Source organism: Malus sylvestris, chromosome 7 (assembly GCF_916048215.2).
Source record: "Malus sylvestris chromosome 7, drMalSylv7.2, whole genome shotgun sequence".
Taxonomy (NCBI): Eukaryota; Viridiplantae; Streptophyta; class Magnoliopsida; order Rosales; family Rosaceae; genus Malus; species Malus sylvestris.
Window position 1 is genome coordinate 11,348,090 of NC_062266.1, and position 21,624 is coordinate 11,369,713.

Sequence of the window (21,624 nt, forward strand, 5' to 3'; positions counted from 1 at the left end):
AAATTGTTTCTTGGCTTGGTGTAAATTTGGGGGACCTTCCTTTTATATATCTTGGTGTTCCTCTTTTTCGTAGTGGTCCAAAAAGGGTTTATTTCCAATCATTAGCTGATAAAGTGCGTCAACGGGTTACGGATGTCTCAATGGCAAGGGCGTTCGCTGTCTATGGCTGGATGTATTGCTTTAATTAAATCGGTTGTTATTAGTATGCTTTCTCATAGTTCTTTGGTTTACCGATGGCCTTCTACTGTTTTGGTGCAAGTCAGAAATTGGGCTCGTAATTTTATCGGGACAAGTTGTGCGGACTCTCGTGGTTTTTCGATGCTTTCATGGAAGAGGTGTTATGCTCCGCTGAATAAGGGTGGTATTGGCATTCGGAATTTCGCTTCTTTGAGTCAGGCTTTTCTGCTGAAATTTTTTTGGGACAACTTGGTCACCTCTACTTTGGCTTCTTCATTTTTTCGCGATCGATTTTTCAATAATCATGGTTTGCCATCCTCGTATAAGATTTCTTCTATATGGCCTGGTCTTCGTCCTCTTTTTTCTGAATTACAACAAAACTCACGTTGGATTATTGGTTCAGATAAAAACGTTTTTTTTTTTTTGGCATGCCAATTTGTTGGATAAATCCTTAATTGAAGTTTTAAACACTCCAAATGCTTTGGGTAAGACTTTGCATGCACGGATCTCCAATTTTATTATTGATGGGAAATGGATACGTCCTGCCTCTCTCCATGATAGTTTACATCTTATTTGGGGTCAAATTTGTTCTATTTGTTTGCCTAAACCAACCTGAAAATTCTACCATGCTCTGGTGCATGACACGCATCATGCAATGGAGGGTCAAGCATATATCCTCTTTTTTTTTTTTTTTTTTTTATGTCAAAAGGTCTAAGACACTAGTGCATGGTAGAAAAACACCAACATTGCATAGCACAGTTTTCGCTTTTTTGGTGAAAATGGTCTGCCTAATATCCAACGGCCTATTCCCATCAGGCCATAGGCCAAACTTCCGATCCAACATCGACCGCTTGATGCATTCGCCCATCGGTCATAATTTCCAGTTCGAAGTAGGAGGATCATGGGAAAACTAATGACTTAGAAACATTTACCTCATTAGGAGGAAATGGGCGACAATGTGTAGGGTAGTGGACCTTAGGATATGGTTTTGGTAATTGAAGGCCAGAGGAGGATTCTCTCTCCTCGTATTCTCTCTCTCTTTCTCTTCCCTCCTATTTGAACGATTACGATTAAACTATGACAAAATCTTATATTGAATTTTTTTATAGACAAATAATACAAAAAGTAAAGAGTGAGAGGAGAGGAGTGAAAGGAATGAGAATAGAATAGGAGATAACCCTACTCCCTAAGGGCCTGCCCCTCCGTTTATTGGTTAAAATTTTGGGCTTTTACTAATTTTACGGTAGGCAAAGTTAAGAAGTTGGCGACCAAGTAAAAAGTTGTTTGATGTGCTGGAAACTTGGAAGTAGTAGGACAATTTCAAAGGTAACTAACAGAGGAGAATGTGAATTTGTTTATATAATCTAAGTGGAAAAGTTAACCTTTTGAATGTCAATTTGTTAACTTATTTCATTAGATTTTGACTCTTATATTCTCTCCCTTTGTTCTTGCTATGTATTCGGTGATGGGCTTGATTATGAATAATAGCAACCAATAAAATGATGGTTAAAAATAAAAGGGTATACTTTCACAAACTCTTTACATGTAAGAAGCAGCTATCACTCGCAAATCGCAGTCAGATATGTATCAAAAAATACATATCGTGTTAAAAGGGTGGCAACTTTTCAATTAGGACTTGATGCAATCTTCTATTGACAAAATAACAAAGTGAACTGATGGTAAGAGTTTTAAGGCAATTCTATTTCTAACAAGGGAGGGATACATATAATAGGTATCTTTCAACATTGGTCAGATACATGTACCACTAGACCAAAAGGCTAACCTAAAAGAAAGTTGATCAAAACTTCACCTTATTTTCTCTACATTAAAAACGTAACAAAGACAAATTACGTTTATTTTTCTATGGAGATGGGTTGAAATTTCACTCACAGTAAAGGTTATGATTCACATGGCAGCATATTGTTGTTAATTCCAAGGCAGATTTAGATATGTGTCAAAGGCTTCTTTACTCTAACCATTTTGACAACTCCTTGTGAGCACAAGAAAAAATCTTTTATAATGCTTATGCTTCGATTTTGACTGTGGAGGAAATGTTCTTGAGGCAAAAGTCTAGAGTTCAATGGCTAAAGGCAGGGATAGAAATTCTTCATTTTTCTTCAAGTCTATATCGAAGAACAGAAGTAGGAATCGTTTGGTTTCTATTACTAGAGTTGATGGGTCTATTGTCAATTCGGAGGAGGAAGTCAAGCAGGAAGCTATCAATTTCTTTCAATCAGTCCTTGTTTGTTCTGTTGGCGAGGACTCTTCTAGGCGTGATGGTTTGAACAGGCTAGTGTCCAACCCTATGGACTATATCCTTACTGATTCTCTTTGTGCTAATTTCACTCCAGATGACAATAAGTCAGTTTGCTTCTCTATGCATCCTAATAAGTCTCTTGGACTAGATGGTTATAATGGTTGTTTTTTTTTTAAACGAGTGTGGTCCGTCATTGGAAATGATGTCATCGCTGTTGTTCAAGAATTTTTTTCACTCAGGTCATCTTCTTAAGGAGTTAAATTCTACTATCATCACCCTTGTCCCTAAGGTCTCTATTCCTGATACAATGAGTGATTTTAGACCTATCTCCTGCTGTAACAAGCTTTATAAAATTATAGCTAAGTTGTTGTCTAATTGGCTCAAGGAAGTTTTATCTCATATGGTAAGTCCTATTCAATCGGCCTTTATTCCAGGAAGAAAATTTGGGGATAATATCCTTTTCGCTCAAGAAATCCTTCGTGACTACCACAAAGTCGAAGGATCTCCTAGGTATGAAGCTTATGAAATCGTGGAGTGGGATTTTATACTTTCTACTCTTGCTGCATTTGCTATCTCACCTGCAATGATTAATTGGATTAAGAGTTGCATCTCGTCTCCTATGTTCTCGATTGTTGTAAATGGTGAGCTTGTAGGTTACTTTGGGAGTAGGCGTGGCTTAGGCAAGGGGATCTCGTCTCCTTACTTATTTGTCATTGCTATGGAGATGTTGTCCTGTATTATTAATGTTAAAGTACGATCCTCTAGTGCCTCCAAGAGCCAATTTTTTGCCGGTAACTTAGGAGTTCCTCTAATCACTTCCAAGCTTAAGCTTTGTGATTGCTATCCTTTAATTGACAAGGCTGAAGCAAGGATTAAAAGCTGGGAGAATAATGTTCTCTCTTTTGCTAGGAGATTGCAACTCATCCAATTTGTGCTTTCCAGTATCCAGGTTTTTTAGTGCTCACATCTGATCCTCCCCAAAAAGTGCCCTTTAGATATTGAGAGAAGACTCTGCTCTTTCGTGTGGTCTGGTACTTGCTTAGGGAGTTATGCAACTAAGGTGTCTTGGTCTAATATTTGTCTCCTTGGCTTAAAGAGATTACAGTGTTGGAATAAAGCTCTTATGATCCACCATATTTGGAGCTTAATTTCTTGTGCTTCTAATTTATGGTCTGACTTTTTTGAAGGCTTATTTACTTCAAGGTAATTCTTTTTTGGAATGCCCCTTTTTCCTTCTGTTTGCTCGCTCTTGGAATTTGAGGAAACTCCTTCATCTCAGAGGGCTGGTTAGATTCTTCTTCTTTCATGTCATTGGTGATGGGCACTCCACCTCTCTATGGTTTGACAATTGGCACCCACTCAAGCCCCTTAGCCATAGATGGCCTTCTAGTATCATTGAGGAATCATAGCTCCAACCAAAATTCTTTGGTCTGAGAGATTATTGTTGAGAATGGTTTCGAATGGAGGTGGCCTTTTTCTTCCACTAATGATTTATTGGAAATTCGAGTTTCTATGTTTCAACTTTTTCCAAACCAGTTTAGGCGTGATTTTGTTAGTTGGACGTTGTCACCCAATGGAAGCTACTATGCCTCATCCGCTTGGAATGCTATTAGGGAGCCCCATCCAAAGGTCCCATGGGCTGGTCTCTTGTGGTTTGGCGAGCATGTCCCAAGGTGGAGCTTCATTCTTTGGCTAGCTATAAGGGGTAAGTTATCTATTATGGATCGGGTAATGGTCTTTACCCATCATGCCTCTCTTATTTGCTTTCTTTGCTTGACTGGTAATGAATCTCACAATTACTTGTTCTTTAAGTGTCTGTATAGTGCCAATATTTGGTCTCATATGCTTTCTAAGTGTGGTTGTGATACTCCTCGTTTGGATTGGCATAAGTTTATCACTTGGGCTGCTAATAATTGGACGAATTAGTCATTGGATGTTAGCTTTAAGAAGTTGTGCCTCCAAGCTGTTGTCTATGCTATCTGGAAAGAAGGGAATAATCGTAAATTCAGAAACGAGCATCTCCACTCTGTTGCCATCTTTAAAGCCATTGTGAACTCTATATACTTACGGTTATGTTCTTTGTAGATTCCGCTTTCTACTGCAAATGTGCCTATATTTCAAGAATGGAGAATTCCTATGTAGTTCTCCTTTTGGTGTTGGTTGTTAGGTTGGGTTGTTTCTGTTTTTTACAGCCTCCTGTTTTTATTTGTTTGTTTTTAGCTTGGCCTTTGTTGCCATTGTTGTGTTGTAGTTTGTTGCTTCTTTTGGTTCTCTTTTAATATAATCATTCATTCACCCAAAAGGAGAAAGGATAAGATTGGGAATGAGGATATTCGAGGTAAAGTAGGAGTAGCCGAAATTGTAGGAAAGATGAGAGAAAATCGGCTCCGGTGATTTGGACATGTGCAAAGAAGGCCGACTGACGCTCCGGTTCGAAGATGTGACTACGGGACAGAGGTTCAGGACCGAAGGGGTAGAGGAAGACCTAGGAAAACTTTGGAAGAGACTCTAAGAAAAGACTTAGAGTACTTGGATCTAACGGAGGACATGACACAAAACCGAGCGCAATGGCGTTCTAGGATTCATATAGCCGACCCCACTTAGTGGGAAAAGGCTTTGTTGTTGTTGTTGTTGTATTCATTCACCCAAAAAAACACAAACACCACCAAAGGAAAATGTTAACCGGAAGTAAAATGCGAGACTCTAGAAAGACCAGAGGTCCTCAGGAATCAAGAATGCCCGAAATTGTAAAATGTCCTAAACAACAGCATATACCAAAGATGGGGAAAAGAAAGGCAGGAGAACTTTTCTTATAGGAAAAGGAAGAATAATGAAGATAACTAAGGAGAAAAACATCAAGAAATTGAAATCACAAACTTAGAAGAAAAACTATGCATACCTAATATTTTCTCATACTTTGGGGTAGAATACTTGCTTATATGACACTGCACCAAAACCGTACATATAACAATCGATCTAATGACTATAATCTGTCATCAGTTGAATATCAGAGTGCGGAACAAACAAGACTACAAAATAATAGGAATTTTATTGAACAAATTGAGAATGCCAAGACGGCTACAAAAACCCTAGAGACTACATTGTGACTGACTTACTCTCAAACTAAATTACAAGCTCTATTTATAGAGCAATAGACCTAAGAAACCCTAATGCGTAAATGCCAAAAATACCCTACTACAAAATCAAATCAAATATCTAATTAATTTCCTAAATAAACCTAATAAATTCCAACATCATCTTGGATAAGAAACGAAATAAGAAGAAACATACAAATGTTTCGCATATAGTGATATTTATATTCCCAAAATCCCATCCACTAACGTATAAATTGGATTCCTTCAGAAATATAAGATACTCAACCGCCATATTTGATTCAAACAAATCTCTCTAAGGCCTGACCACTGTTTTTTTCGTACCCTAACAAAGCACAAGTCTAGGTAACTTGCCCATATAATCCACACGGACCACACCATCTAAAATGATAAAGATACAGAATGCACGCAAAGAAAGAGCCAGAGCTACGTAACCAGTCAAATTCAAGTTCATTTCTATGACTCAAGATACTTACTTTGGTTCTCCGTTTGGGAAAATTCTCGAACCGGTTTAACCGAAAACCCTCTAGTATACTCATTTGTACTCTATATTTGGTTAAAGAACTTCCAACAGTTTTAAGCACATTGAATCAGGCAACCATTACCAACCGTTAACGAGATCCATGTTATATACAGAAAACAAATCAATACAAAACCACCTTTTAGCAAAACACAGTTCATTATCTACATAAATTTCAATTTTCAATTCAATAGATTACGTAAAATACTCGAAACCAAAATCGGATAGCATTCATAAGGTATAACTACTTACTTCATGAGAATGTCATAGTACTCGGGATCCAAAGAAGAAAACACACATCTTTTATAGCCATGATAGCTGTATGCACCATTATCCAATTTACAGACTGCAAAACTCAAAAAAAAAAAAAAAATTCTCATCACTTTCTTTCGTTCCACACCAAACAGAACAATTGAATTATAATTAAACACAGGGGGACAATTCTGACTTGACTTCACCATAGAACGATATTGTCCGCTTTGGGCCCCGACCACGCCCTCACGGTTTTGTTTCTGGGAACTCACACAAGAACTTCTCAGTGGGTCATCCATTCTAGGTAGGCTCTCGCCTGAACTTGCTTAACTTCGGAGTTCCGATGGAACCAGAAGCCAGTGAGTTCCCAAAAGGCCTTGTGCTAGGTAGAGATGAGAATATACATATAAGGCTTAGAAGATCCACTCCCCTTAATGATGTGGGATGTTACAATTTTGCTATAATAATGACTCTTTTATAGGGTTTGTTGGAGATGTGTTTTTTTTATTTAAATTTGACTATTTAAAATAGAATTTTGGTTATTTTATAGCATTTCCTAAAAATGCACTTAGTAACTTGAAGTGAATTTGGCTCAAGTAGCGTGGTCTTTTTTAAAGGGGTGTATTAATTTAGACTCAATCAACTATACAAAATGTTGAAGAAAAAATACCTACTTATCCATGTCACCAACTCGAAGAATTTAAAATTAAAATTAAATTTTCATTTCTTTTTTTTATATATATTTTACCCTTATTTACAAAATAAATTTCCTAATTTTATGCATCTTTTACTCTTATAATTTGAATCAAAAGATATTAAAATAAAATAATACCTTTTTTTTCAAAAAAAAAAAAAAAAAAAAAAAAAAAACCTTATCAATAGGACAAATCCTATATGAAATTTAACTATTAGAACAAATTCTAAAAATATTATATAAATATCCATAAAAATTAAAAATATTTTATTTTTTGTTTTGTCAAAAAAAAAAACTTTATCAATAGGAACATTTTTATACATTAAAAATATCCCTTAAATAGCCTGTAAAACACATATGCCTTGATCAATGTTGTTCCTCTCACGTCTAAAAAAAAAAAGCAACCAATGAAACTAAATAACAATTCAATTTAATGGTAAATGATTTTGGTTTGCATATACATGCAAAAATTCCAATTTCATTAGGTAGTGATTTGTTTCTGTCTATTGATTCTTTTTAGATTTATTCAATCGTACAACTCCATATAACGGAATGAGCATTGGAGGAAAAACAGAATGTGAAAAATCGCTTATCTTTCATTGTCCCGTACAAGGAAAAAAAAAGCTTAAAAAGCATAAGAGAAAAATTCTTCCTAGATGTGTATGATCAAATTTGTATGCCCATGACTCATGTAGTTTGCATTGCTATTTGCTTTAGGTGCTCAACGAGCTCTGTGTTGCACCAAGTTGCTTTTGTTTCAATCAAGACGGTGTCGTTTACATTGTTCCACCAAATTGCTTTTGTTTTGTTCTTTGATCAAATGACCTCCAAGCCCCTACAGATAAGATCACCACTCAACAAAATCCCGTAAATCAAAACAAAACACAAGGTCAATATCGTCATTCTAACCAAACGGTCATAATTATCGACACTCCACTTCTTAAATTGCTTTCCCCTCTCCTCACACTTTTTTCCACTCTTTCTTCTTCCTTGCTTTCAAAGTCTTCCTTTGCTTCACACAAAATCCAAAACCTCCGCAGAAGCTCAACTGCTCATCAATGGCGGACTCCATCCCCTGCAAAAAACCCCACTTCCCATTCTCCGATCCAAACCCAGAAGCTCACCGAAACCCGATTCGACACGGTAAGTCCTACACCATGCACTTTCTCCTTAAAGCTCTAATCTTTGCCGTTTTCATCGTTGTTCTTCCACTTTTCCCCTCACAAGCTCCCGAATTTATCAACCACACGATCCTCACCAAGTTCTGGGAGCTCATTCACGTTATCTTCGTCGGCATTGCCGTGTCCTACGGCTTGTTCAGCAGAAGAAATAGTGCTGAAATGGGGTTTGAGAATAGCTCAAATGTAGGTACTTCTGAGTCTTATATGCCTACAATATTTCCCGTTTCGTCGAATTTCGACAGCGGGTATGAACACCCATGTGGGTATGGTGAGAAAAGTGAAGGTGAGAGTTGGAATTCTGGGTATTTTGTGGGTAACCCTGTTGCTGCTGTGGCTGCTCAATCTTGTCATGAAAGCAATGTTTTTTATGCCCAATGCAAACCCAGTTTGGGGATTTGTGAAAGTGGGTGTGAAAATTCATGTGGGTATAAAGAGAAAAATGTTACTCAAGCTAGGAATTCTCAGTATTTTCAGGGTGAATCAATGGTGTTTGTGGCTCAACCAAATTATGGTCTTGATGAATGGGGACAACCCAGATCAATGGTTGATAATCAGCCGTTAGGATTGCCGGTTCGGAGTTTGAAACCGAGGGTGAAAAACCAGGATAGTTTTGAGTTTGTTGCTGGGAGTGAGTTCAGTTTAGGTTCTAAGGGCTCTTTTAATAGCTCTGATAGGATTAGTAATGGGGATTTTGGTGATTTGGGTGCTATAAATTTAAAACAGAAGTTCAATGAAGCTGCCGCATCACCTTCCCCGGTTCATTGGCGTTCGCGTTCTGCAAGGATGGAAAGGGGGAAAAGAGTAGGTAGTAATGGTCGTCCTTCGCGTTTGAGGCCACTCTCAGTTGATGAAACTCAGTTTGAATCAATGAAAACTCGGTCTTTCCAGTCCACATTGTCCTTTACTTCTGAGTCTTCTTCTCAAACTAGTTCTATGTCTTCTTCCCCAAAAGAAGACTCTTTCACGCACTCCATGTCTTCGGAGGTGCTTAACTCGAAGGTGGAGAATGTGAAGAAAAGAAAGAGTCCTCATTCTCAAGGGTCGTCTTCTCCTTCAGGATTTGCATCATCACCTCCAAAACCAATGAACGAAAAAGCTTCAGTGAGTGCGTTGCATTTGCGGGGCTACAGCATTGGTTCTTTCCATGAGGAGGACTTGAGGAGAAGCTCCGAAAATTATTTGAAGGATTTGAGTGGGAGCGGAAGCAGAAGCAGAAGTGGAAGTGGAAACGGAAGCGGAAGTGAGGAGGAGCAATTGGGAAGCAAAGAGTTGGGGCAAGGTTTTTTGGGATTGAATACTAAGCCTGCAAGCCTCACTAAATCTGCATCAAGGGGAAAATCGGTTAGAACGATCAGAGGTAGTAGATTTGCCACTCATGAAAAAGTTGAGAAGATGTGTGACATTGGTGAGTTTATATCTATGAGAAAAGATATGATGCAAAACGGAGTAACCAACATGAAAAATCTTGGAAATGGAAAGAGTAAGCATGATCTTGGCAATCCTTTTCACATGCCGAAGCTAGAATTTCCGAAACATGAGAAGAAGGAGATGCGAGAAGTTCGTGGCAATGCAGCTGCGGAGTCTGAAGAAGAAGAGTTGGAAAGTGAGGCAGAAAACTTTCAATTGAGCTCGGATGATGAACGTGAAGATGATGCTCTTGCCGCTGCTGCTGCGGCTACAAGTAGCAACTCTCTGAATGTTGGAGGAGCAGACTCAGAGGTTGATAAGAAGGCGGGCGAGTTCATAGCGAAATTTAGAGAGCAGATTAGGCTTCAAAAAGTGGCATCAGTGGACAGATCAAGAGGGCAACACGTCTCTGCTAATTCCTTTGGGTGATGATCATATAATTATGAATTATGATGCTCAAAGTATTTTCTATTTATTTGTTTTATACATTTAATAAACATTTGGTGTTTGTTGTACCAGGGAGATGTTTAGAAAGCATTTTCAGTCGTACAATTTTGGTGTTATATTTTGGAAAGAGCAATGCTAGGGAGATCACAAAAACATGTGTTAACTGCCGAACAGCCGAAGCCACGGTTACAATTGGCTTCATTTTTCAATTTCGCGTGGCGTCCAATTATGAATTATACAAAATGAATAAGGTTGATATTTATTCGTTGGTAGAATCATGATTGCCTATGGATTGATTGGAATACAACATTTCGGGTGCACAGATAAATGCTCCTATCCATGTGAACCACAAGTTTCTTGTACTTTAAACTATAGTTCGATGAACGATGCCTAAGTGCACCTTCTTTCTCATCTCATCCAGTAGTGCTCAAGGAATTTTTACAGCCGGTATGTTTGTAGACATCGAAATTTCGGTAAATAAATGTTGACCGATAAATCAAAGTTTCAACGCTCATGTATTACATAAATTTTACACGTAGCGTGTGTCTAAACAAAAAATTGAAATAAGTTGAAAAAGTCATCAAACAGGACACGTGTCAACACCTGGCAGAAACGACTTATTTCATCTGGAATATTATATTAAAAATTAGGCATTGGAAAATTCTATAAATAGAAGGCTAATTCATTCATTTGGGGAGAACCAAAATCATTAGGCAAAATTCTTGAAGCTCTGAAGCTCTGAAACTCCGAAGCTCTCAAGCATCCAGGTTCCCGAAGAATCAAGAAAGCTCTTTTCGTTCTTCGTTCATCGTTCATCCTAAGATCAAGCTCAAACGGCCCTTTGGATCAACAATCATCCACCAATTCAAGATCAAGCCCCGACGGCCCTTGAAGAAAGTGTTCTTCGTTCTTCGTTCTTCGTTCATCGTTCTTTCAAGATCAAACCCCGACGGCCCTTGGATCAATCATCCACCAATTCAAGATCAAGCCCCGACGGCCCTTGAAGAAAGTGTTCTTCGTTCCTCGTTCATCGTTCTTCCAAGATCAAGTCTCGACGGCCCTTGGATCAACCATCCACCAATTCAAGATCAAGCCCCAAAGGCCCTTGAAGAACTTCCACCAATTCAAGATCAAGCCCCGACGACCCTTGAAGAAAGCACAATCGTTCATCATCCGTTCATCTTAAGATCAAGCCCCAACGGCCCTTTGGATCAACAACGTTGACAAATCCACACATCCAACCGTTCTTCAAGATTAAGCCCAAAAGCCCTTGAAGATCCGTTCATCACTGTTCTTCAAGATCAAGCCCAAAACCCCTTGAAGATCCGTTCATCACCGTTATTCAAGATCAAGCCTTAACGGCCCTTGAAGAAACACTCATCCTCAAGATCAAGCCCCAACGGCTCCTTGAAGATCCGCTCAAATCCACCTTCAAAGATCAAGCCCACGGCCCCTTGAAGAAACTTCCAACAGTTCATCCAAGATCAAGCCTCGATGGCCCTTGGATCAACGAAACATCCACAAATCAACACCTTACGGAGATTGAATCAGATGATCAAATTTAAGAGAGATTGTAACCCAAAATCATCAAATACAAATATTTGTTTGTGCACGTCGTTCTTGTCTCTTTCGTTTCAAGAATTTTCCGTATTCACAATGTTATAATCAAAACTGTTTATTTCTAAATCACTATTTATATAATCATGATATGTGAAAGACCAATCCAATTCGAGATTGTTTAGTATTTCATGTGTATTGAACAAATCGAAGATTTCCAGTAACTAAATCCGTGCAATGAACTTGAAATGCGTTTTTGGTTGGGCTGAATCCGAAGACACATTTGGATTGAATTGGACCCCAAAAGCAGCAAGATGGGTCTGTCATCTGTGTCAGCTTGGACCCCTCCAGGCAAATAATGAAGACCTTGAGGGGAGGAAATGATATTACAAAAACCATTGGGGAGTTAAATGATATTATTTATTTGGTTCCTGCCAGCAAACTGAACAGATAACGTCACCGAATAACGGTTTCTTTGTTTCTCTGCTGTGTGTTGGTTGGGTTGTGGACGGTTTGTAAATTTTAGAGAGTCTCGTGACTTTTCAGTCGCTTATGCTATTATACTTATTGATAGCATGCAAAATTCTAAAGATTTTAGATAATGAATGAACAGTGTATATTGAGTTGAAACTCTCATCGCATCTAGCCCCATCCTGTATAGAGAAATAGATAACCGAAAAATGGTGGGGGTGGGCAATGGCGGAACTAGGGTTTTTCACCAGATAGGCTAGTTTAAAGATTTAAATCTTTATAAACAAAGAAACTTGATACTATATTTTTCACAATATCAGCTAACTTAAGAAAATTTTCCCAAGATGAGCCAAGAATTTTCGTTATTAAACAAATACGTGTTAAAATTCAAACAAATCCAAACTTAGTGTACAAGAAGCAATGTGAAAAAAGATGAAAGAAAAAGAGATAGTTTGTAAACTGTATTATATAACTTTATGTATTTAAACCGAGATAATTCATATCAGTAACTAAATATAAGGTGAGTTACATACGAAAAACAATAAAAATTACATGTAAACTGTTACTTTCCACCGAAAGCTACCTGGTCCATAACCCAGGGTATCCTTACGTGGCTCCGCCAGTGGGGGTGGAAGGTTTTGAACTCATCACCCCTCGAGCCAAATGGTGATTTGGAAAATAAACGGTTCTGGGTTTGTCTATAATCATGGCTATAGTTAAGTGAGTTTCAACTTAAACATTTCCCTGCTTCTGTGCCTATACCTTGACCGATCCTTCAACGTTGGTGCTTCTTACTATTTCCGCATAGTGCTTAAGACTTTGTAAAGTTTTCTTTTCTGTCAGCAGCTAAACCGTGAGCGTAAAATGTCTCACTTATGTTTCTTGCCAATTTCTAGTTACTGACAAACATAGTTCTTCCAGCTCCCCTACTACAGATTCATTTTAATCAGAATAACCAAATAATATGATACTTTTCAAGTCAAGAGAGGTTAGATTTTGATTAATTGATTAACAAACTTTTTCTAGTTTTTGCGTACCTTATTCTGTTGATACAATAACAACAAAGTCTCTTCCCACTAAGTAGGGTCGGCTATATGAATTCTAAAACGTCATTGCGCTCGGTTCTATGTGTACCTTATTCTGTTGATGAATAACAAAAATTCCTGCAACGTAAATCTTTGATTTGCAGGTCCGGGGAAAAGAGTCGAGGTTCGTCATATTATGAAGAGAATTTGAACCGGAGGCTTCTCCTATTTCTTTCGGTCACAACTAACTTGTTTCCACCTTCATCTTCTTCTGCAAAGACAGAGTAAAAGTCCATTTGATGAAAGGCGCTTAACGAGCAAAACAAGCGGATATAGAAAGAAAACAATGCACCCGAAGACTTTCCAAGTTTCATACGAGAAGGTTTGTATCACTGCTGCCTTTGCAAATGGAAACTCTCGATAGATTCGCTTCCTCTAATTAATCTGCTGAATAACTGTGTTACCGAGTCATCTGCAGCATCGATGTGTATATTTGAACGTGTGAATCAGGTTTTCGGCTTCAGGTAGTAACGCCACCGAACTACATAACACGTGACTCGGGGCTTATGCTTCGGGATTTTGTAGCTGGTGAAGGTGATTGCCCAGAGGCTGGCCAGCAGGTTTTCCTCATGTTCTTCAAAGCTATGAAGTCCTACAGGATTTGAAGAAGGGATTCGCGACATGAAACCCGGAGGAAAAGAATAATCCTTCCACCAGAACTCGGACCACCGGTCAGTTAATAGGGTTCATAGAAACTCCTTGGATTCATATCTTATTTACATTCGGCCATGAATACTGCAAAATCTGAACCCTAGAGCCAGCTCTCCTTCTACTGCCATACAACCCTGTAAGTTCTGATCGTTGTTCGACATCTCAGAACTCAAAAATTGGAAGATCCATTGTTTGTATTGCAGGCAGCTTCGTTTAGAAATGTAAAACTATCACAATTCATGACATTCGAATACTGTTGAAGTAAGATCGTCGCGTTAGAATTAGTTCGTACTATTCGTGTTGGAGTTTAAATTGTTTTTGTTGCAGAAACCATGCCAAGTATATTTGCGTTCGACTTCCATATATACAGTTCGATCAGTTTTACAGGTCGGACCTTCTCCACCTTCTTCAGCTCAAAACAGTTTGAAGTTTTTGATGTGGAAGTGCTAAGCGTTCAGAACTGTCAACGAAGGACAGTCCTAGCTTTTTACTCCGATTTTGTACGCGATTAAACTACGAGGCAAGGTAACATTTTTCCCGTTATCTGGCCACATCTCCACTTCTCGAAATGGATTTGCAGTCGCAAGAGTTCTCGATTGCAATCCACCGCCGATGCTTCGTTCTTCCGGCGAATGTGGTCGACGCAGTTCAGGTTTTGCTACTGTAGTTTGGAAAATAAATTTAAGAATAGCTCTGGCATTTCCCAATGAGAACTTTTTATGTAGCAAGTTGTATTATCCAAGTACATTGTGCAAAGCTGCTACCTGTGAGAACTTTTTTGTAGTAAGTAATATTATGTTGATCTGGGGTCGTAAACTATTTCCCTAAATTTCGATCGTTGTGAAATCGCTCGAGACTTCATACGGTTTGATATCCCCGACACCGAGGAGTAAAGTTGCAACAAAGGCTCTCCGTCGAAAGACCAACTTAAAAGCTTTCAAAAGTGATGTGTGGCTCAGGTAGCCTTTGGACTTTATGTTGCAGCCCCTTCCGTTGTTGCAACAGCAGTTTTAGACCTGAAGATCAAGGATGATTATCGCAAGCCAACCAACATACAAAGAAAAGTGGGTCAAGAATCAAGATCAAGGCATGGAGACAAAGAAAGGCAGGAGGTGAAGGAGCATTTCAGAAACGACTTTCAATTGCTTTCGGAAGCATACTTCGCATACCAGATACCTTGCACTTGCAACATTAGTGATGAAGCTTCACGATCAATCTATCAAAAACGCAGGTTCAAATCCATCCAGAATACTTATCATTACATCTAATTATCAGAAACACAGATTCAAATCAATCCAGCAGGCATGAGAACCATAATTTGGTGTTACAGAAGATATTAGGGGAGAGACCACTAGAAATAAATGTTGGTTGTTATTGCTTACCATATATTCGAGAAATAACCAAGACAACAATCAAACTCATTCACCAAACGGAAAAAAAAATAAAAAAAATAACAGACATAAAATCAATTGTTCAAGAAATAAGACATCAAACAAACTCATTCACCAAAAGAAAATAACACCGATAGAATTGATCAAACAGATTTGCACTACTACGCTAGCAATCAATAATGTGTGTTTATGTATGTCGATCTCTCAGTGAATATTATCACTATACTCTTTCCAACAAAGTTATTTGGAAAGATTTAATGGGCTATGAATTAATGATACATCTTACTATAACCTACCGTGGAACAGGTACATACAACTAACACTGCAACAAGTACCAAATCCAAAATGAACGAGCTATTAACTGAAAAGATAATTTACCGTTCTTCTGCTGATGTTCTGTGATAAATAATGGTCTCCTCTGAATTTGGATCCGCATGATATTGCCCATAAAATGCATAAGTACCAACTACAATGATGCTGAGGATGACAAATCTCACCCATGCTTCATGGTGTATCTGCAATAGAATAAATTCTTCTCACTCATCTGCTTTTTTTATTTTAATTCTTTGATTTCATTCCTTTTGTTAGCAGTTTGTTTAAAGTATATCATAAGTGTACCTGAGCAAAAAGAAACATGTTGAAGAAGATGCACACAGCTGGCACATATGGAACACCAGGGCAAGAAAACCCTGGGAGATCCGCATAAACCTGAGGAGAAAAAGAAAAGAAAACCGGGGTTTAAAGATAAATGTATATGTATGTATGTATGTATGTATGTATGCATGCATGCACCCATGCATGCAGGCAGGTAAGTATTATATGCACGCATCCCAAAGCACATATTGTTCACTCACTTGTCGGAAGCAAAGAGCAGCAAGAGCAAGTATTGCCACAACTACAGTTAGGACCAGAAAAACGATTGAAGCACTAAATCTGTAGCAGAGTCCGGCACCAAAACCACCGCATGCCACTATGAAGAGGCAGATGACACCTTCCCGCCAGGCAGAAGAAGATACTTCATTTGCTGCCTTACCTTTGAAACGAAGAGAAACAACACATGCAGCAACAACAGAGTAGCCCGTCTGAACAAGCAAGAGTACAAGGTTAGGTGCATACAACCGAAATTATTAGAAACAAAGAAATACCCTATAATACTAATCTTAGAAGAAGGCCCAAAAATCCATGCAACTATTCCTACAGTTTTACTATTATTCATCACATCATGCCATGCACAGTGCAACTGAAAGTTCCTCTTTAATGAAACGGAAGTTAACATGATGTCGTTGGAAATGCATGTATCTTATTGCAATGTCAAAATATTTGACCCAGCCTCCACCAATATCAAAGAATAATTGAACAGCCTCTCTACACCAAAATCAAATTTGGGCAATGACTTACCAATGACCCAACTGAAAGAATGTGTGAAAGAATCTTCACATTGAACAACCCTGCCAAAATGCCAGAAACAATACCAACCCAGACCTGAGAATGAATGGGAGTGCGGAGTTTTGGGTGTACTCTAGCAAACACTGAAGGTAGTAAACCATCTCTTCCAAGCCCAAGATACAATCGAGACTGTTCACAAGAAAACCCATAAGTTACTACATGATGAGAAGACACTCCAACTAAGTCACTCATAGGGATAAAATGGTTCACCTGAACATACAAACCAACTAGAAGGGTAGTCGTAAGTCCAGCAACAGCACCTACACTGATTAAGATTGAAACAAATTTCAACCCCTTGGATGTAAAAGCATTAGCCAACGGAGCATCTTCCCCAAGTAAATAAAATGGTACCATCCCAGTGATCACCAAACAGACACCAATATACAATGCAACACATATTAGAAGGCTGCCGATAATTCCTATTGGCAAGTCTCGCTGAAAAATAAATTTTGAAAGAAACATGATCAGATATTCTTAGAGAATAAGACAGCAAGGAAGATCCTTTCAATATGTATAAACAGAATAGTCAATTGATAATTAAGTAGTTAACTCCAAAATTTAATCACTCCCACGGTCCCACCGGGGCATACCTGTGGTCTCTTTGACTCTTCAGCTGAATTAGCAACAGCATCAAATCCAACATATGCAAAAAATACAACTGTTGCTCCTGTCAGGATTGGTTTGAAACCATTTGGGGTAAATGGAGTCCAATTTGAAACGTCAACCTCAAAAGCACCAGCGAAGATGACAATAATAACAATGATAATCTGCAGGACAATCGATATTCTATAAATACACCTGCTTCAGTCATATATTTTAAGTGGCGGAATTCATAGACCTTAAAAAATAAAAATAAAAATAAAAATGCATGGAAAGAGCACCTTCATTGCAGTCATAAATGAGTTCACGGCAGACGATTCTCCCACACCACGACACAGGACTATCGTAAGAAGTGCAAGGAGAATTGGAGCTAATACATTGATTGATATAGCTCCCCCAAGGAACTTTTGGCCACCGTGTCCAATCCAGTCTGGAATGTGGTCCTTGAAAACTGGGAAAAGTTCCAGAATTGTGATGATATAGCTTGCTAAGCTCCGGGCTATACTAGCGGCACCAATATGATAGTCGAGCATAAGTTGTGCGAAAACAAGAAAAGCAGTGAGCTCATTGAAAGCCGTGTATGTGTAAAGGTATGCTCCACCAACAACGGCAGGGAAGCGAGATGCTAGCTCCGCGTAACAGAGTGCATTTAACACACAGGATGCTCCGGCAAGAATGAAACTAATAGTGACCCCTGCATCATGATAACAAATTTCTTATAGTCTAACACAAACAGAACCCATCATAGCAAAAATTGGCACATCAAAATTCGAAAACCGTTCCACCATTAGAGGAAAGTCTCGGACAGTGTTCGGTAGTAAAAAATTCCCAATTCCAAATTCGTCATAAATTGAATTTATGATTTTACTAGGAGAAATGCTAAGGAGACTCTCCCAAAATGGGACTCTCGATGGACTCTCTGCCACCTCACAGTTTACATCAATTCTCGCGGCAACATTATAAAACATTGTGCCAAAAACATGAGGCGGCAAAGGGTCTATGAAGAGTCCACTTTTGAAGAGTCTCCTCAGCATTCCTCAGCTAAATTGCAGCAAAGATGTTAAATTGGGATTTTAGCAAGATTAAATTACTGTTTTATATCATTTCCAGACTCCATTAGCATATATGATGCTGCAATTAACAAAACTTTCCCGCTTAATCTCAGCTCAATTAGCCTACTATGAAAAAAAATTAATTGCAGAGTTGCGGGAGTCGTACCAGGACCGGCGTCTTTGGCGACGGTGCCGGTGACTACGAATATCCCGGCTCCAATAGAAGCGCCGACGCCGAGGAGTATGAGGTCAAACATGCCGAGACGACGGACAAGGCCATCGCTGGAGTTGGTGCGGACGGCGGATTCTGACGGAGAGACCAAGGGTTTGGTTCTGAGAGCCGATGACCAGAAATGCGACCAGCATGAGGACAGCGACGAGGACGAAGACGGCGTCGTTTGGCTCGGGGTCGTCCGCCTCTGACCACCTCCCATCGTTGCTCTGCCTCTCTGGGATTTTACTCGGACAAAGAAAGTCTCTCTGCAATTTATGTGAAGAAGGAGGTCGGAATGTGGACTGTTACTGCGCACCGATTCATATTTTGGACCCACTTTTTTTATTCAATCCTTTCTTATGCTAATTTAATGCACGTGTTTTTTTTTATAATAATTATGCATGGTAGTATTACGGTCTAGCAATTTCATTTATGAGTAAAATGTTTTAAGTTTGATTTTCGTAAATTCGAATTTGAACTATATTATTAATAGTTTATTATGAAGCGTAACATACTTTGTCTCGATATAGATAACACTATTGCTTAAAAAAAAATTATGCATGATATTAAATTATTAATGGAAAGAGTTACTCATTATCTTTTGACCCACTTTTCTTATTTAACCTTTTCTTATGGTAATTTAACCAATGCACCTATTTTTCACATAATAATTTTGAGTTGTTCTAATTGAAAGAGTTACCCATCATCTTTTGACCGATAATTAAAGCCCCTCTTAAAAATGTGCAAAGCCTGTGAGTCCTATATCATATCGATCAGCGAGGTTAAGTATTTGTATAAACGACTAATGTTAGCAAAATATGTTATTTTTTATCTTTGATTAATTTGTATTTATTATTTTACCGTAAGAAGGCAACCAAGAAAATAAAAGATCATTTGCATTTGTCTATTTGTTGCTATATGGACCTGAAATAACAACTTGGGTCAAGAATGGGTAGTGGTGGAGCCAATGTCTAGGCTTTGGTTGTTGCTGACCCCAATAACATATAAAATCCCTCTTTTGAAATTTCGTTTGACCCATAATTGGCTAGACAAATAAAATAAGGAGACATTTCATCAAATTTCCTTAAATTGACACAAACCAAAATTGTTTGTGCTCCATTTCCCTTAAAAAAAAAAATTTAGCATGCTAATTCTCAAACAAGTTGAAGAATCAAACATACAAGCACCTTTTCCCCTCAAATTTCATATCTCCTAAATCAAAGCTTATCTTATGTCCAAGTCTGGTCAGGCACCCTTTATCGCGCTTGGTTGTATCACGAAATCAATCATATTAGTACTTTTCTCATCTTGGACTTATTGGGATTTCTAGGTTTTTGCATTGATTGGTTGATTTGAAATGATTTTTTTGCAAAAAAAAAAAATATATATATATATATATATATATATATATATATATATATATTGGAAAATATAAGTAAAAGCATCACCAATTTTTAGAAACTTCTATTGTATAGTCCTTTCATTGTAAATTTCTAGCTATGCCACTGAGAATGGGATAACCTGAATTGAAAGGCCATAATCCTCGATCTAGTAACGATCATTCTAACCAGTGAGCTGAAGAGAACTGATTCGACCTAGTTTTCATAGAAGTGGGAATATGAAAGGATTATTAGAATGAGCTATGTTCATATGCGAATTATTCTAAGGATCATAATTCATTGTTGGTCAGATAATGATGAATTAATCGCATAAAAGAACTAGCCTGGTGTGAATCAAAGATGTCGAGACTGGATAGAGATTGGGGATGCAAATTTCTTCCTCCTTGATCTTGGACAAAATTGCACCTACAAAACCATTAACACCTTAGGGTCAAGGCCAAAAGCCTCACGCGCCCACGATGAATGGGGGGGTTTGGCCGAAGAACCTCTAATGCCAAAGTTAGAATTTAGAGATAAAAGTGTTTAGAGAGTTTTTGGAGTTTTGCAAGAGTGTGGACTCAGGTTTTTAGAGAAAATGGGGTTCAATATATAGAGTATGGTCAGTCCCCTTTGGAGAAAAGGTGGCCAGCCTTTGGGATGTTTTTTGGGTGTATTTTGTGGTTTAATGTGTGATTTATTTGGCAATTAATCCATTGATTAGCCAATTAACACATTTTTAGAAAGAAAGTTTTGGAGGTTATGGAATGAATAAAATAAATAGCTAATTGATTAGCTAAAAAAGGGAAAATGAGGTAAAAGATATATGGAATGAAATAGGTTTTGGGAGTTACCTTGAAGAAGGGATTTGATGAGATATGTTTTGAATTGTTACCTATTTTGGGCACTTTTGATTTAGTTGAAGGATGATTGCCCGCTACTGGCGTGTAGGAATCCCGTTGTACCTCAAGGCTATTTTTGTCCTCTTTTGTCCAAAAATCCACGTGTCACCTTGTGATTATTTTTGGCTCCACAAATGCCCCACACCTTTTGGGCTGCTCGCAGGAAATGGCAGCAGGTGTAGAGATCTTCTTGCTTGAGGAAACATAAGATTGTTTCCTATTTTGATGTTGATTCCCTCTTTAATTGGAAATTAGATCCTTCTAGGAAAGGGAAATAAATTTCTCTCAAAGCCTATTTAAGTCCACCTTAAGTGGATTATTAAATCAACTTTGGAGATCAATTTATTCTACCCTACAAGAGAGAGAGAGCTTAGAGGATATTTTTCCCCCTCCTCTAGCAATCTTTTACATCTTACCCGTGCAAATGACCGTCTTTTATTGCTTTCTTCATCTTTCCCGAGTCGCATCGAAGTAAGAAACATTTAATTTTCCTTGTCTCTTTCTTGGATAGCCCTGCCGCAGGGCAGCAGTCGGGGTGGTGCGGCACGTCGGCTGGCAGAGGCCAAGAGTCGGCTCGACATGGGCTGAGGAAGTGTTGTGGAAGAGACCACTGCTTGAGCTACTTGGTTTGGCTAAAGATAAGGGCATCTGTGCGGCTCGGGCCACGGATTGAGACGTTGGGGCGCTATGCTAGGCGAGCCGTATGACTCATATCCCTTGAGATAAATGAGGAGGTCGTGGGCCTTATGGGCTGCTGAAATGTTGGGCATGTATGCCTCCTGCCTGCTGGTCCGAGAGAAAAATGAGGGAAAAGCTGGTATGGGTTGAGCT

General features: G+C 38.5%; 2 protein-coding genes across 3 annotated transcripts; one reads left to right on the top strand and one right to left on the bottom strand.

Moving 5' to 3' along the window:
• Positions 1-7,967: 7,967 nt before the first annotated feature.
• LOC126628544 (uncharacterized) lies at positions 7,968-10,323 on the top strand. Its single transcript, XM_050298278.1, has one exon. It carries the CDS (start codon positions 8,072-8,074, stop codon positions 10,028-10,030), a length of 1,959 nt encoding a protein of 652 aa, XP_050154235.1. The 5' UTR covers positions 7,968-8,071; the 3' UTR covers positions 10,031-10,323.
• Positions 10,324-14,492: 4,169 nt separating this feature from the next.
• LOC126628546 (cationic amino acid transporter 9, chloroplastic) lies at positions 14,493-18,835 on the bottom strand. Of its 2 annotated transcripts, none has more exons than XM_050298282.1 (9): positions 18,468-18,835; positions 17,531-17,943; positions 17,240-17,416; positions 16,860-17,084; positions 16,602-16,778; positions 16,058-16,285; positions 15,822-15,911; positions 15,582-15,718; positions 14,493-14,828 (listed from the first exon to the last, which is right to left on the bottom strand). In XM_050298282.1, the coding sequence occupies exons 1-9, from the start codon at positions 18,733-18,735 to the stop codon at positions 14,786-14,788; spliced, it is 1,758 nt and encodes a 585-aa protein (XP_050154239.1). In that variant the 5' UTR covers positions 18,736-18,835; the 3' UTR covers positions 14,493-14,785. The 2 variants fall into 2 exon arrangements, with proteins under 2 accessions (XP_050154239.1, XP_050154240.1); XM_050298283.1 differs by lacking the exon at positions 14,493-14,828 and adding an exon at positions 14,835-15,028.
• Between the last annotated feature and the right edge of the window lie 2,789 nt (positions 18,836-21,624).